Source organism: Carica papaya, chromosome 9 (assembly GCF_054855325.1).
Source record: "Carica papaya isolate Zhongbai chromosome 9, ASM5485532v1, whole genome shotgun sequence".
In the NCBI taxonomy this organism is placed as follows: Eukaryota; Viridiplantae; Streptophyta; class Magnoliopsida; order Brassicales; family Caricaceae; genus Carica; species Carica papaya.
In genome coordinates, this window is record NC_142317.1 from 31,326,510 (window position 1) to 31,342,597 (window position 16,088).

The 16,088-nt window shown below is 35.6% G+C and overlaps 4 protein-coding genes and 1 non-coding gene across 5 annotated transcripts; 2 read left to right on the forward strand and 3 right to left on the reverse strand.

The window, feature by feature from the left end:
- The first annotated feature begins 5,339 nt into the window (after nt 1-5,339).
- Nucleotides 5,340-7,326, forward strand: LOC110819690 (large ribosomal subunit protein eL34-like). Its single transcript, XM_022048974.2, has 4 exons — nt 5,340-5,498; nt 6,110-6,189; nt 6,842-6,951; nt 7,092-7,326. The coding sequence occupies exons 1-4, from the start codon at nt 5,420-5,422 to the stop codon at nt 7,180-7,182; spliced, it is 360 nt and encodes a 119-aa protein (XP_021904666.2). The 5' UTR covers nt 5,340-5,419; the 3' UTR covers nt 7,183-7,326.
- Nucleotides 7,327-7,576: 250 nt separating this feature from the next.
- LOC110819808 (glutathione S-transferase U9-like) lies at nt 7,577-8,642 on the reverse strand. Its single transcript, XM_088210903.1, has 2 exons — nt 8,186-8,642; nt 7,577-8,050 (listed from the first exon to the last, which is right to left on the reverse strand). The coding sequence occupies exons 1-2, from the start codon at nt 8,498-8,500 to the stop codon at nt 7,679-7,681; spliced, it is 687 nt and encodes a 228-aa protein (XP_088067029.1). The 5' UTR covers nt 8,501-8,642; the 3' UTR covers nt 7,577-7,678.
- Nucleotides 8,643-9,419: 777 nt separating this feature from the next.
- On the reverse strand, nt 9,420-10,476 carry LOC110819687 (glutathione S-transferase U9-like). Its single transcript, XM_088210902.1, has 2 exons — nt 10,078-10,476; nt 9,420-9,986 (listed from the first exon to the last, which is right to left on the reverse strand). The coding sequence occupies exons 1-2, from the start codon at nt 10,396-10,398 to the stop codon at nt 9,609-9,611; spliced, it is 699 nt and encodes a 232-aa protein (XP_088067028.1). The 5' UTR covers nt 10,399-10,476; the 3' UTR covers nt 9,420-9,608.
- A 34-nt stretch (nt 10,477-10,510) lies between these two features.
- OTP87 (pentatricopeptide (PPR) repeat-containing protein) lies at nt 10,511-13,687 on the forward strand. Its single transcript, XM_088210901.1, has 2 exons — nt 10,511-10,756; nt 11,024-13,687. The coding sequence occupies exons 1-2, from the start codon at nt 10,735-10,737 to the stop codon at nt 13,420-13,422; spliced, it is 2,421 nt and encodes an 806-aa protein (XP_088067027.1). The 5' UTR covers nt 10,511-10,734; the 3' UTR covers nt 13,423-13,687.
- TRNAL-CAG (transfer RNA leucine (anticodon CAG)) lies at nt 10,568-10,648 on the reverse strand. The gene has a single exon. It is a non-coding gene; the product is annotated as a tRNA-Leu (tRNA).
- Nucleotides 13,688-16,088: the final 2,401 nt, after the last annotated feature.

Here is a 16,088-nt window from a genome sequence, read left to right on the forward strand (position 1 = left end):
TGTACGTACCTTGTATCATGTTGGGTTGGCTTCTGCATCTTGCTGAATGAGGTTGTAAGTCATGCCCTAGATAAGAGATCTGACATGGTTCTGATTTCTCGGACACTCTCTCGCATAATGCTGGGCACTCCCGCATATACGACAACTATTGTTGAGGCGATAGTAGGGTTGATTCCCATGATCCTTGCCACAGTGTTGGCAAGTCCTACCGCATCCTGTTGTTGGAATCTGAGGAGGAACCTAAGTCATTGGGCTAGATCTTTTGTTCTGTTGAACAGGTGCAGTAGGTACTGGTTTGCAGTATGAAACTAGGGCCTGAGGTTCCCTACTACTGGAGAAAAAATGCGAAGGTTCTTCTCCACTAATTATACTTTGGCCAGAACGGCCGAGTAAGTACTGAGTTCAAACATATACAACTGCTGTATAATCTCAGGACGGAGACCCCACTCGAACTTTCTTACCTTTCTGCCTTCATCCATCATGCGCTCAAGGGAATACCGGTCCAACTCTAGTAACTTTCGGGCATATTCTGATACAGTTATGTCACCTTGGACTAAGTGTGCAAACTCTATTTTTTTCAGATGTCGGAGATGTTCTAGGAGGTAATTTGCATTGAAGGCCATCAAGAATTGTTCCCAAGTGATTGGAACGGGTAGGGTGGCTTGCTTGAGTAGCCATTAGTGGCATGCCTTTCCTACTAGTATGTAGGTGGCAAGTATTACTCTCTATTCGAGAATCACTCCAAGAGTCGTGAAAGTCTTCTCTGTCTCAGCTAACCAGTACTCGACCTCTTCAAATGAGGATGCCCCTATAAAAGTAGATAAGTTTAGTCTTTTATACCTCTCAATGTAGCTTGGGTCCATCATGGGAGGAACTGAGTCCTGTGGAAGAGGGACTTGATTGTACTGGGGATGGACTGGATTGTTCTGTGGTGGTACTGGATGATATGTTGGAGGCACTGGATTGTACTATAGTGGTGTCAGGTGATGCGGTTAGGGCACCAGTCTATACTGTAGTGGTACCAGATGATGCAGTTAGGGCACCATACCATACTGTGGTGGTGCTGGATGGTACTGTGGAGGAGTAGAATCGTACCGAGGTGGCTCAGGATTCTCCCACTGCAGGGGTGGCTCAACTTGTGGTAGCAGGAGAGGGTCAGGTAACTCCCTCATTTTCTCCCGGGCCTGCTAAGCAGCGATGAATCTCTCCAGCATTTCAAATAACCGGTCAACATTCTCTTGAAGCGAACCCTCCCGGGCTGCTCAGTTTAGTAGGGGTTTTCCTCTCATCATCTATCTATATCTGTATTTCACAATGAATGATTGAGTGATAATTCATTTTTTTTTTGTTTTCTAGGGTTTTTGTGTAAGGAATGGTTCTGAGAAACGGGAATCTGATACCAATTGTAATGGTCCAAAACTTAAAAGAAAATAAATTATAAATTGAATGCGGAAGCGAAATAATAAAGTTAGGGTTTACATTCCTTACACAATAATTTAGAATACTCAATAGGGTTACAAAAATGACACTTCTAAAAGAATAACAAAAAATTAAAGAAATAAATATAAAGTAAACAACTGGACATCCTATTTGCAACCTTTTTGTAGATCGAGAGCTGGATCTTGGTCATCTTGATCTGAAATAGTTAATGAAAGAGTAGGCTATACTAACCCAGTAAGAATGTCACACTACTCACTGATACAGAAATGAAAGTTGGTAAAAATCATGAAAACAACTAATGGAGCTCTTAATTTAAGTAAATTTATTTATTATAAATAAAATAATTTATTATATACTTACTGTAGCGAGATTTCCAAAACTGACTGATAGAGGCAATAATACAAACAACATCATAATCTCATATTCAATTAAGCAGAACAACAACTTTTCATTTTTATATGCCAACTGGTATCCATAGGGGTCCATAGGGATGTCCCCACTATGTGTGAACCCTTATTCAACATTGTCAACTAACTGGCCGTCCCCATACCCCGTCTAGTAGGAGTACCAAAAATATCATCCTTCAATACTCCGTCTGGTATTAGGGTAAAACGGGTCGTCCCCATACCTCATCCGATATGAGCGCCAAAATACCAATCTTCGATACCCCATCCGGTATGAGGCGACGTTCACGATAGGATTTTCTATGTATACAGTCCGTTAACCATCTCCCAAGATATCCAGTAAGGCTACCATTCATTCATTCACTTAATCAAGTAATTTTTTGTTTATATTTAATTTTCACTTTCACAATTTAACTGTAAATCACGTAAAACAAGTAATACATGCATCAAGGAAATACAACTGAATTATTTTACAAACTCCAGCATATTATCATGCATTTAAAACTGTAAAATCAACCAATCAGTTAAAACAGGATAAATAGTGATAAATAACCGGTTTCGCCTCCATTAGTAACCTATAATTAATTATCGAATTTTTTTAAATTACGCAAAATGTCGTATTATTTATAATTAAACTTCAATTCCATAATATGGAATAAGGTGAGGGATTCTTACCCGAATCAATGTTCGAAATACTAAACTTTCAGCTGCGCCTACTGGCAGTCCGCAGGTTCCTTGAATTTTTCTTTGGAGATTAAAACACGCTTCAAGTACCTAAAAATATCCAAAAAAATTCAATCAATGTTAAAAACCTTTTCCGATTAATTTCAAAATTCCGGCACGGTGGCACCGCCATGCTCCAACGATGGCACCGCCGTCTGCAGCGGTGGTTTGCCTTGAACTGGCCATTTTCGGCCTATTTTATACTCATACATGCGAGAAAACACATTAAGGGGTATCGGTTGGCAGAAAAAAGTCAAAAAATAAAAATTTACCGGTGGTGGGATTTTCCGATGCGGCGGCTCCGCCGACTCACCTTTGCAGTTGGATGTTTTTCTTCGGTCAACTTATGGGAAACAGAATGATAAATACAATTGTAGAAAAATTATACGAAACGGGAATCGAGAAGGGCCTCATTGGAGGCAGTTTTTAATTTTTCCTACAACATCACCGCCGAGTTTTACCTGCGGTTTCCAGCTCATCCACCAGTTCTTTTGCTCCGATTTGGTCATGAGGGTGTTCAAAATCAAATTTCGAGCGAATGAGAAATTTTTTACCTTTTTTGACGGTCGGATGTGGTTCCGGCACGGCGGCGGGTGGCGGTCGTCTCCCTTCTCTGAAGACTGCTTCTTCTTCTCCGGCAGAGGGCTAGTGACTAGGGTTAGGATTCGGTGTGAAGTGAGATATTTATACCCGTATCTTGTTAATTTGAACTGATCCAGTCCGATCACGTTTAAAGACAAAATAAATCTGAACCGTTCATCACAATTTGATATGGGTCATATGATCGCGTTTAAAGAAGAAACGAATATGGACTGTTCATCGCGTTTAGTCGTGATTGTCTGATCGCGCCTGAGGAGGGAACGGATCTGGATCGTCTACGCGTGTGAAAATAAATCTGCACCATCTAATCGCAGGCACGTGGATTGCCAGCGTAGCCTCCCGCCGGCACCAAGTCAATGTGCCTTGCCACGCGGAGTTCTCCGGTTCGTCTGAACTGCTGACTGGTCGGTTCTACGTGGTACATGTTTTTAAAATTGTATTTTGACCCCCAAGTTCCCGAATTTTCTTTAAAAAATACCTCCCAAACTCAAAATTTCACCTCTTTTTCCAAAAATTATTTTCAATTTCATCATCCACCTATTTTTTTTCTAATTTTGCATTAAATAGAAATTTACAAATTTAAAATTTTTATTTTTTATATATTAATTTAATTTTTAAAAATGAATCCCGGGCCAAATTTTTCGGGCCCGAGTATTACAACAGGCAAGTGTAATAGCTTCATTTCGTCTAGTTTTGTTCATGTCTATAAATTATCTTATTAATCATGTCCAACATTCATTCATAATGAATAATACAAAATGATATCATAAGTTGAGATTTATTATTATTATTATTATTGTTAGTGTTATAGTAATTGTATTTTCAATTATTTATTAAGAAAAAGTGTAAAAGATAATCTAATAAAAAAAATCATTGCAATTAAGAGGACGAAGTGAGTGAACATTTTTTAAAATCACTTGGAAGGTGTTCGAAGAAAGTATCAATTGTAGCACTATTTTTTAAATTAAAAATATATATACATTACACCGTAAGTACACTAACTTAATCTAAGGTAAGAAACTATAGAAAACTACCATAAATCCGAAGGAAAAAAATCAATCAACAGCAGAACTAGTGCACTAAAATTATAAACACAAAATAAGTAATAAATGATTAACCTCTTAATAAAAAACACTGAAATCCAACCAAACTTCCTTTTAGTTGTTGGTATTTATGATTTTCAACCAAAAAAAAAAATGGAGAATAAAGGGATCGACCGCTGCAGAAGGAAAAATGAAGCATGAGATAGTTTTAAAAATATTCATTAAACTTCTATGAAGTGATGATCTGTTTATTGATTCACATATAAAAATAAACAAAACCAAATTAGTTTGAGAAAATTATCCCTACTATGAAAATTTAAGTTATATATGAATATGAATAGATAAGAACCTTCACTAGATATTTAAATTTTTAAAAAAGTAATAATATTTCTATTTTTTTATAATTTAATATATGTATTTAAAACATAAAACATAATTTTTTATATTTAACAAATTTTTCCACGCAAATGATAGAAACATGATTTTTTCCTTAAAAGTAAGCAAATATAGGTTAACTTGTTGTCAGCAAATCCATGGATTATAGATATGAACTTGTATTATTTATTTATTTTCGAGAGTAAATTTCTTCTTTTGCTTAATACATATGAATGAAATGTCTAAAATGTTACATAAGGTTTTAAAATATATATATTTTTTTTAAAAACTATCTTATAAATGTGTTAGATTTCTTCCATGTCCACTCCATTTTTTGTTTAGTCAACAAAATAATGGATTCTTATAATTGAGAGCATAAAAATATTATATATACTTATATATAATTATAATTCTTAACTCATAAAAAATTAAAAGTAACTTAAACAACAACTATTGGAAGTTAATCAATATTCTATTATATTAAAATAAAAAATTAAAATTTAGAATTAATTAAAAATTTATTTAAATTATAATATGTGTAACAAGAAAGTAAAATCTAATTCACATTATATTAAACAAAACTTATTTATTTTATCATCTTAAAAGAAATTAAAAACTTCGTCAAGAAAAAAAAAAAAAAATTGCCAGAGAGGCACCGTTGTCTGCTCAAAATCTTTGACACGTGGGAAAAATCAACATCGTCTGATTAAAGTCTCCACAGTCGTCCGATCTAGGGCACAGAAAACCCTAATACCTTAAATTTATCCCGGACCCAACCGAAGCCCTTGCCTCCTCCACAGACGCAGGGAAGGGTGAGAGAGAGAGATCGGCAAAATGGTCCAGCGTCTCACATACCGCACGCGTCACAGCTACGCTACAAAATCCAATCAGCATCGTGTCGTCAAGACCCCTGGTATTGCTCTGACCTGCTTATACATGTATTCCTAGTATATGTCAATCTGCAACTTGAATAAAGTGAAATGATATTTAGTTGCCCTGTTTAGATATGTGGATTTGGATGCTGATTTTTCTATTGACGTTTGTACTAGATTTCCTGATTGAATTTCTGTTGCCTGGGCTGTTTTTTTAGTTTTAGCAGAAACTTTTCGTTCTTGATTGGGTAATGGAAGCCTGTAAAGGCATGGAACCGGCAAGTCCCTCTCTTTATAAGATTAGATAACGATAGAGGATATTACTGAGAAAAATTGACATATTTAATTAAATATTATAAATACGGAAAGTGGTTGAATAATCTTGAATCCTAAAATTTAAAGCTAGCCGCATTGCCTAGTATTTCAAGTGGGATGGCTTTGAAACGTCTCTGCCCTGTGTTGTATTCTTACTTCAATTATAGCGTTCAAAACTGTGTTTACAGTAAAGAAAGGGACTGTTTCGGGTTTCTGGGTTTATGTCTTGTTTTCTGCTACTTACAGCATGTTTTCTTTTGTTCTAAATGTACATTATTGTCGCATAAGGTACTCGTAATGGTTTTACAATGATTTGCTCATTACTTTTGAAATTTAGGTGGGAGGCTTGTGTACCAGAGCACAAAGAAGAGAGCCAGTGGACCCAAGTGTCCTGTAACTGGGAAAAGAATCCAGGGGGTATGTTTTGAATTCTTTGTTCATGCTGTCCCTAGTGAATGTTTAACATGTATGTCCTCCGTCTGACATCATATGTTAGAAGTATCTCCATGTATGGGCTTTTGTGTAATTCACTTGAGATTAATTCTGACCTCCTTCCTGATCATGTTTTGATGATTGTACAGAGTATAACTCATGGTTTCATGAAGTGTTGCAGTTAAGCATAATGATATGTTTGTGTTAGCATATGCATATGTGTTGCCACTATGGGTTATGGCTGAAATTAAGGACTGCGAAATTGAGTTTGTTTTGGAGGCATCAACTTTTTATTATAGAGGAAATCAAGATATATATATTTTTATTTTTTAGAGTTTGCGATAAGACTTTATGGCTTCAAATGCTTCTCCTTTGATGAGCATCGTCTGTTTCCATTTATATTCTTCTAGGAATTTACAGTCAGTTGTCTTTATATTGTTCAAAACTCTCTCTCCAAAATGCAAATTATTGTTGGACATGTTCAAGTTGGAAGTAATAAGTTACCTTAGTTTCAGTAGTTTTTTTCATAGTTGACCACTACAGTTTCTCAATTCTCATAAAAAGTATACTACTTTGCATTACATCTTTGCAATATGGTGACTGCTTAGAGTCTCATTGAATTTTTCCTTTACGACAGATTCCTCATTTGAGACCTGCGGAATACAAGAGGTCTAGACTACCTAGAAATAGGAGAACCGTGAACCGTGCCTATGGTGGAGTATTATCTGGAGGAGCTGTCAGGGAAAGGTTTGTTTCTGCATACTATTTTTCCCCCCCTTAAAATTTTCTTAACATAAGAACTTGATATTGTGATTGAGATTGAAATATTTTGAAAGTTCTGTAGATATCTTTGAGAATGTCAATTTTTTTTTTTAATAACTTGATAGGATTATCCGAGCTTTTCTGGTGGAAGAGCAGAAGATTGTGAAGAAAGTTTTGAAGCTCCGGAAGACAAAAGAAAAGGAGACATCAAAGTGAGAGAGAAACTCTTATATCTTAGCTTTAGGTTGAATGAAATTTTGACTTTTAGAATTTTATTATGAATTGTGGTTGATGTTATTCTTGTGAGGTTGTTTAACAATGCTCGGGCATTTGTTTTATGTTATGCTACTTTTACCTCGACTGGTAGTTTAATTACTGTTTTTTTTTATATTGTTTAACACCTTGTGGTTATCTCCCCAATGAGAATGGATCCCCCTACCTAGAGAACCCTCTCTGGAGGGAATCAAATGAACGGCAGCTCATAGATCCAAATTATCATTATCTATGGAGTTAGTTTTTATTAGATGGTGTACTAGACCTATAAAATTTGAAGGCTGTGCTGTTGCCATTATGTAGTTTGAAAAAAAGAGCACCAAAAGGTGTGTCACAGTAATAGATTGATAATGGTTGCTGCTCTTATTGAGGAATTATATAGAATCCAAAGTGATATCAAGACATCATTTAAGCATTTTAGTGAGCAACTGGAGGCATATTAATTAGAAGCTTTTGTGTAATTAAGTCTGAGACTTAGAAGTAGCTCAACCAGTTTGTCATGAGGTGGAGTTATGTCTTTGACCACGGCCATCTCCTTCAGAGTTGAGACCCAGGAGTGTATCAGTGGATGCTTTTCTGGGTCCAAAATTTTCGCACCAACAGCTTTGTCATAAGCGTCATGGATGCTGAATGTTGTACACAGTATAATGTCAAGAAGTCCAAAATTTTCCTTGTCAATTTTAGGTGTGCCTTCTGGGCAGAACTCTTTGAGTCCCTCTTCAAGCATCTTCATTTTCTCACTTGCTTCCTCCAATGCTTTTGCTTGAGCTGCGCCATCACTTATTACTACTCGACCCATGGGTTCAAACATCTACAGATGCAATTATAGAGATTGAAGATAGGTTTTTTTTTTCTTCAAAATAGGTTAAAGAAATTGAAGATAGTATTAACTTGACTACATGAATAAGGAGTACATATAAGCAAGAGTGGCATTTAAATTGTGTACCTCTTGGATAAAGCTGGTCCAGAACCGAACTCGAGCTCTAGCATAAGGGTTCGTAGGGAGTAGGAGAGGAGGGTTTTTCCAGGTTTCATCTATATATTCAAGAATGATGTATGATTCAGCTATGGGTTTCCCATTGTGAACCAGCACAGGAACCTTCTTGTGGACAGGATTGTACTGGAGAAGCAAATGGCTCTTGTTTCTCAAATCTTCTTCTATATACTCATAGGATATGCCTTTGATTCTAAGTGCTAATTCCACTCTCTTAGAGTAAGTACTAGCCCACATCCCTAGTAGCTTCACTTGATTCTCTTCCATATCTCTCTCTCCCTCTCAAGTTGCTATGTGTATTTCATATTTGTGGTCTTGTTAATTTATCTCTCTAAATAGACTTTAGGAATTTGACTTTGTTGGAGAGTCTTTTTCTTTTTGAGAATTTTTTCAAAAAACGAAATTGTTTGTTAGTCAAAGTAATAATAATTTAAGTTTTCGGATAAATTTGGACTACTTCCAAGTTTGAACGAAACATTAATCATTTTGAGGCTCTCTGCTGGCATTTTTTACTCCCATTTTGTTGACCAGATATTCAAGTTTCTTGACTTGGCACTCACGAAAAGCATTTTCTTTTTTCAAAGATTTACCCACGAGAAGCATATAAGCTATTAATCTATACCCTGCTGTTGAACTTGCAGAGTAAGTTTAACTTACAGTTATTAAGTATTAGTCTTCTGACTGATATATCATAATATGTTGGAAATAATTATATAATATTTTATGGTGCTCTACATAACAATAGTAGTATTTAAGAAGTTAGCCATGTGTAATTTATAACTTGGCAATCTACCTAACATATTTCTGGTTTGAGTTCAAAATTTTCATCTTCTTGCACAAAATCAGAAATCATACAAGTTGTTGAAAATGAAAGCTATGAATAACAAGAGGACTTTTCAGACATATAAATGCGGATAATAAATACAGAAAATATAACTACCAATATTGTAAGTAAAAGGAAATAAATTAGCATTATCCCAACTTTAAAAGCATGTAATAGATATAGAAAATTTTCTTGTTTTGAATAAGAACAATTGCCCATCATAAAGAAAGTTTTATGGATACACAATTTTATATTGTTATTATAATTTAATAGGTATACTTCAAGTTAATGGACATAAATTGTGTTTTTTTCTTTCAAAGCACGTACAAATTGTGTGTTCTCAATAAATATATGGGTTATAGCTTTCGAGATAACAGGATTCCAGATCCGATTATTTCTAATTATTTCTTAATTAGTGGAATCAAACCGTAAAATCCACAAGCAGCAAAACTTCTGGAAGAACGTTCTGCTCTTATTAATACATGATAATATATATAATGAAACCAAGTCGATATGATCATGTTCAAGCATAAAATAACACCATGATTAAGCTCAAGTTGCTGAAGAGCTAAGAGCATTTTGCCTGAAAATCTTGAGCATTGCCACCATCTTGTCAAGGGGAGGAGTTGAATCAACTACCACAGGGTGCTTGCTTATAGCATTCAGCCAAGAAAATATCAATGGAGTTTTATCAGGATCTATTATTTTGACACCAGCCACTTGTTCTTGAACCCTGTAAGGACCAAATACTACACCCATTGCAATATCAAGCAATCCCATATCGCCATTTCCAAACGATAAGTTGCCAATATTTGGGAAAAACTCTTTCAATCCATCCTCAAGAACTCCAAGTTTCTCCAATAACTCCTCAACAGCTTTCTCTTGTTCTTCTCCTTGGGTCTGGATTACTGCAAACATAGTCTTATAAAGCTGCAATATCAGAAACAGTAAAACCATCAATTAGTCATTTCAAGAGCTTAATCAAAAACCCAATTGAATTAAGCAAGAATTTCAACTTAACCTGATCTCGGATGAAGCTGACCCAGAAGCGAACTTGAGCTCTTGAGTAGGGATTTTGGGGGAGGAGGGGAGGACCATTTTTCCAAGTTTCATCGACGTATTCAACGATGACAAGGGATTCTGAAATGGGTTTGCCGGTGTGAACAAGAACTGGGATCTTCTTGTAGACAGGATTGTAAGTGAGGATTTTCTGGCTTTTGTTCTTCAAATCTTCTTCTACATATTCAAAGGGTATACCCTTGAGTTTCAGAGCTAATTCCACCGTCTTATAATAAGGGCTACTCCATGTTCCGTGTAGTATCAGTTTGTTTTCTTCACTCATCTTCTTCTCAGATCTCTCTGTTTGCTCTGCAAGTTTTCAATGGAAAATTATAAATATGCTGCTCTATTTTATCTTCAGATTTTTATATATGTCTCATTTTTCAGAAGGTCAACTATCTTGCTTCTTTTCCACGTCTATAACGTCGTCAAAAACCAAAAAAAAGTAATTATGTCAAGAATGGGATTCGAACCCATGCCCTTTCGGACCAGTACCTGAAACTGGCGCCTTAGACCAACTCGGCCATCTTGACGTTTGCGTGTTCGGGATGTTGTCACTCTTTTATTAATTATATCTCCCGCGCTTTATAATTCTTTCTGCATCTTCGATGGATTAAGAATGAATTCACTGGTCAGTCAAGGTATTCCAAGTAAAGTTTTCTCTGTTGGTCGCAAATTCATATTCTCTCTCGCCGTTGCTGAAAATTCATCGAATAATATCGTTAAAAATGAGCAAAATCTCACTCCTTTTGACCCTTTTCAGTTCGTTAATGATTGCACAAAAACGATGCATTATACGCTCAGAAATGCCAAATCATTACATGCTTGTTTACTCAAAGGAGCTGACTTGCAATCAGATATGTTTTATACAAATTATTTACTGGATTGGTACTTTAAATCTGCTTCAGTTGTCGATGCAGGCAAACTGTTTGATACAATTTCTCAACCAAATGTTATATCTTGGAACACCACGATTTCTGGTTACAATCGAAACAATTTGTTTGGACATTCATGGAGTGTTTTTAGCAAGATGCGGCTTTTGGGTTTTGAGCCTAATGAGTTCACCTACGGAAGTGTTCTTTCAGCTTGTACTGCTTTGAAGTGTCCTGTTCTTGGTAAGCTTGTTTACTCACTTTCTCTGAAAAACGGGTTTTATTCAAATGATTATGTTCGGTCTGGAATGATAGATTTGTTTGCAAAGAACTCCAGCTTTGAAGATGCTTTAATGGTGTTTTGTGATGTCTCTTCATGTGACAATGTGGTTTGCTGGAATGCTATTATGTCTGGAGCTGTTAGGAATGGAGAGAATTGGGTTGCAATAAATCTTTTTCATGAGATGCATAGTAGGTTTATCCCACCTAATAGTTTTACATTTTCTAGTATTTTGACTGCTTGTGCCACACTTGAAGAGCTTGAGACTGGAAAAGGTGTTCAAGGATTGGTCATCAAATGCTCAGCTAGAGATATCTTTGTGGGGACTGCTATTGTTGATTTATATGCAAAACGTGGAGAAATGAATGAAGCTGCAAAGGAATTTGCCCGGCTTCCTGACCGCAATGTAGTTTCTTGGACTGCTCTTATATCTGGTTTTGTAAAGAAGGATGATTCAACCACTGCCCTCAAAACTTTCAAAGAAATGAGAAAGTTAAGGGTGGAAATAAACGACTATACTGTGACTAGCGTAATCAGTGCTTGTTCTAACCCACATACGTTCTATGAGGCAATTCAACTCCATTCCTGGATTTTGAAAACTGGGGTTTATACAGATTCTGTAGTAGCTGCTGCCTTGATTAATATGTATTCAAAAATAGGAGTTATTGATTTCTCTGAGATGGTGTTTAAAGATGTTGAGCATTTGCAGCATCCAGATACATGGGCTGTGATGCTATCTTCTTTTGTTCAGAGTCATAGATTTCAAAGCGCAGTTGAATTATTTCAAAGAATGCTTCAGAAGGGTCTGAGCCCTTATATGTTCTGTATTTCTAGCTTCTTAAGCATTATAGACTGTTCGAATTTGGGAAGACAAATCCACAGTTATGCTCTTAAAACTGGTTTTCACATGAATCTTTCTGTTAATAGTGCTCTTTTCACTATGTACTCTAAATGTGGTAGCTTAGAGGACTCTTATAAAGTGTTTGAGCAGATTTCTGCTGTAGACAGAGACAATGTGTCATGGACCTCAATGATTGCTGGCTTTGCAGAACATGGCTGTGCATACCGAGCTCTTCAATTGTTTAGTGACATGTTGTGTGAGGGAACAAACCCTGACCAAACAACTCTGACAGCTGTGCTTACTGCAAGTTCTGCTCTTCAATCTTTACAAAAAGGTAAGGAAATACATGCATATGCTCTTCATGCAGGAATTGCTGAAGAAGATGAAGTTGGTTCTGCACTTGTCAATATGTACTCAAAATGCAATGACCTGGAATTGGCAAGGAAGATGTTTGATATGCTTCCTGAAAAAAATAAGGTTGCCTGCTCTTCTTTGGTTTCGGGGTATGCTAAAAGTGGATTAGTCAAAGAGGCTGTCTTGCTGTTCCATGAGATGCTGTTGTCTGAATTGGCTGTAGATTCTTTCATATTTTCATCTCTTCTTGGGGCCGTTGCACTTTCAAATAGATCAGGCGTTGGGATTCAAATTCATGCACACATCATAAAGATGGGCTTAGATACAGAAGCTTCTGTCGGAAGTTCGCTTGCTACGATGTATTCTAAATGTGGAAGCATTGAATATTGTCATAGAGCATTTGGTCAGATTGATGAACCTGATTTGGTAGCTTGGACAGCAATTATTGCTAGCTATGCTGAGCATGGAAAAGGTGTGGAAGCTTTAAGAGTTTACGATCTTATGAGGAAAGATGGAATCAGACCTGATTCGGTGACTTTTGTTGGGGTTTTATCTGCTTGCAGCCATAGTGGTTTGGTTGAAGCAGGATATTCCCATCTTAATTCAATGAGTAAAGACTATGGAATCGAGCCTAGCTACCGGCACTATGCCTGTATGGTTGATCTTCTTGGTCGTTCAGGGAGATTGAAAGAGGCTGAAAATTTTATAAGGAATATGCCTATTGAACCTAATGCTTTGGTCTGGGGAACGCTGCTTGCTGCTTGTAAAGTGCATGGGGATGCTGAGCTTGGAAAACTAGCCGCAGAAAAAGTTATTGAGCTGGAGCCATGTGAGGCTGGAGCTTATGTCTCGTTGTCAAACATATATGCAAATATAGGCAAGTGGGAGGATGTTAAGGAGATCAGAGACAGGATGAAGGGAGGTGGGCTTAAGAAAGAACCTGGTTGGAGTTTTGTGTAAAATATTGGGGAGCTTAACTTATTGTTTCCTAATCCAGACAAAGCCCCATGAAATTTACCTAGGTGCTGCAAACGTGTATATGAAGAAATATTTGGTAGACATTAATGATTCCAGTTCTTAGCAGATTTGGATTTAGATGGTAGTCACTTGTGCATCCTTTTAATCCCTTGTTCATAATTTTTTGTTGCTTATAAGAACATGGTAAGATGAGTTTCAAACTTGTAATATAAATTCCCATGGAATAATAATCTAGAATATAGCAGCTCATGATTGACTTACCCATGCAGGAGCAGGACCAAATTATTCTGGCCGATTCAGTATGACATCAAGGTTTCAGATTTATTTTTATTGGGTACACCAAGTTTTAATTTTACAAAAAAATAAAATAAGGTTATTTTGAAATTTTTTTGAGAATGAACTGATATGGAGATTAAATTAAGGCTAGAGGTAGACAAATGCCCATTGATGTTATCCATTATACTGACTAGGATGAGTTTGGATGAATTTTACTGTGGTTATTTGATATTGGAAAGATTATATATTAATAATAATTATTTTTATTTAAATTGATAGTATGGTATTATTGTATATTTGAATAAATTATTTATTTTATTTATGTGTTATTGTATGTAATAATAAATAAAAAAATAAAAAAAAAAATTATTTAACCAATAATTCATTCATTTAATTTTTAAAATTATTTAAATTATAATTTTTAATATTTTTTTTAAAAATAGCAAAAAAAAAATTATTATGAGAAATATAAATTTAATTTTTTAATAATTAATATAAAAAGATACTTTGAAAATACAATTTTTATTTATGATTATAAATTAAAAAAATTAAAACTTAATTATTACATAATATTTATTATTATTATTTTTATGATTTAAATAAAATAAATAAATAAATTTTATTAAGTTCATTATGATTAATTTTTAGTTTTTTTTTATTTTCAAATAATTAAATAATTATGTATATTTAATCAAACTACCTATTTCAATCATCTTTTTTTTTTAATATATACCTGATTAATTTTTTTTTTTTTTTAATGTATAGTCCAAAGAATATCATAACTTTGAAAATATAACCCCCCGTTAAATTACTCCAATTACAAATGTAATATCAGGTTTAAGAATTTGGCTCGAGATTAATTTTAAAATTTTAAAAAAATGTATAAAAATTTAATTAATAAAATTTAATTTAATGTGGAATTATGAAAAAAATAGGTTAAGGACAAAATTGAAAATAATTTTGAAAAAAATATGTGAAAATTTAAGTTTAGATGATATTTTTGAAAGAAAAATCGGAAACTAGAGGTTTAAATGCAATTAAGAAAAATTGTGCCACGTATGGCTGCCCAGTCAGCAGCCTCGACGAACTGAAACGCGCCGCGTGACAAGACACGCTGACTTGGTGCTACGTGCGATCACTGCGATCGGACGACCAAGAAGCGTTCCTGTGCGCATGGACGATCCGGATCCGTTCCCTCCCCAAACCCGATCGATAGTCGAGATTAAACGTGATGAATGACTCAGATTCGTCCTATATTTAAACGCGATCAGACAGTCGATATCGAATTGCGATGAACGGTTCAGATTTATTTTCTCTTTAAACGCGATCGGATGATCGAGATCAAACGTGATGAACGGTCTACATTTACGCGAGACGGGTATAAATATTTCGCATCACACCGAACCCAAATCCTAAGCATCAGCCTCCTACCAAATAAGAAGAACTAATCGTCGGAGAAGGGAGCCGCCCGCCGCCGCACTGGAGCCACATTTGACCGCCAAAAAAGATAAAAATTCTCTTATCCACTCGGAATTTGATTCTGAACACCCCCATAGCCAAATCAGAACAAAAGAAACGGCGGATAAGCCGAAAATTGCAGGCGACACCGCCGCAGAAAAAACCTAAAACCTCATTCGATGAGCCCCTTCTCGTTTTCTATTTCATGCGATTTTTCCACCATTGTGTTTACCGTTTTGCTTTTTACAGGTTGACCAGAGAAAAACGCCCAACCATGAAGGTGAGTCGGCAGAGTCGTCGCACCAAAAATTTTTGCCGCAGGTAGGTTTCTGTTTTTTTAACTTTTTTTACCTAACCAAAGCCCCATAATGTGTTTTCTTACAGGGATGTGTATAAAACCGACCGAAATCGATGAAAATTGACCGAAAACGGTTAGCCTGAGGCAAACCGCCGCTGCAGGCAGCGATGCCGTCGCCAGAGCACGACAGTGCCGTCGTGCTAGAATTTTGAAATTAGTTGGAAAAGATTTTTAATACTGATTTTGAATTTTTGGGGTATTTTTAGGTACGAGAAGCATGTTTTAATCTCCACAAGAAAATTCAGGAAACTTGGAGACCGCCAATAAGCGCAGTGGAAAGTTCCGTGTTTTGAATATCGATTTAGGTAAGAATCTCTCAGCTTATTTTCTGTTATGGAATTGAAGCTTAATAATCGATAATATAGTATTTTGTGTAAATTAAAAAACTTTGAGAATACTTACAAGTTTCTAATGGAGCCGAAACTGGTTAGTCATTTATTTGTTATCTTATGTAATTAATTATTGAATTTACATCTTTAAATACATGATAATATACTGAAATGGTTAAATGATTCAATTGTATTTTCTTGATGTATATATTGCTTATCTTGCATGA

Bases quoted from the DNA above. Each gene is read 5' to 3' on its own strand.
- LOC110819690 (XM_022048974.2), top strand. From the start codon at position 5,420: ATGGTCCAGCGTCTCACATACCGCACGCGTCACAGCTACGCTACAAAA. The intron at 5,499-6,109 runs GTATTGCTCTGA...TTTGAAATTTAG, and splicing joins TCGTGTCGTCAAGACCCCTG to GTGGGAGGCTTGTGTACCAG. The intron at 6,190-6,841 runs GTATGTTTTGAA...CCTTTACGACAG, and splicing joins CTGGGAAAAGAATCCAGGGG to ATTCCTCATTTGAGACCTGC.
- LOC110819808 (XM_088210903.1), bottom strand. From the start codon at position 8,500: ATGGAAGAGAATCAAGTGAAGCTACTAGGGATGTGGGCTAGTACTTAC. The intron at 8,051-8,185 runs GTACACAATTTA...TTGCATCTGTAG, and splicing joins GGACCAGCTTTATCCAAGAG to ATGTTTGAACCCATGGGTCG.
- LOC110819687 (XM_088210902.1), bottom strand. From the start codon at position 10,398: ATGAGTGAAGAAAACAAACTGATACTACACGGAACATGGAGTAGCCCT. The intron at 9,987-10,077 runs GTTAAGTTGAAA...CTGATATTGCAG, and splicing joins TCAGCTTCATCCGAGATCAG to CTTTATAAGACTATGTTTGC.
- OTP87 (XM_088210901.1), top strand. From the start codon at position 10,735: ATGAATTCACTGGTCAGTCAAG. The intron at 10,757-11,023 runs GTATTCCAAGTA...AATCTGCTTCAG, and splicing joins GAATTCACTGGTCAGTCAAG to TTGTCGATGCAGGCAAACTG.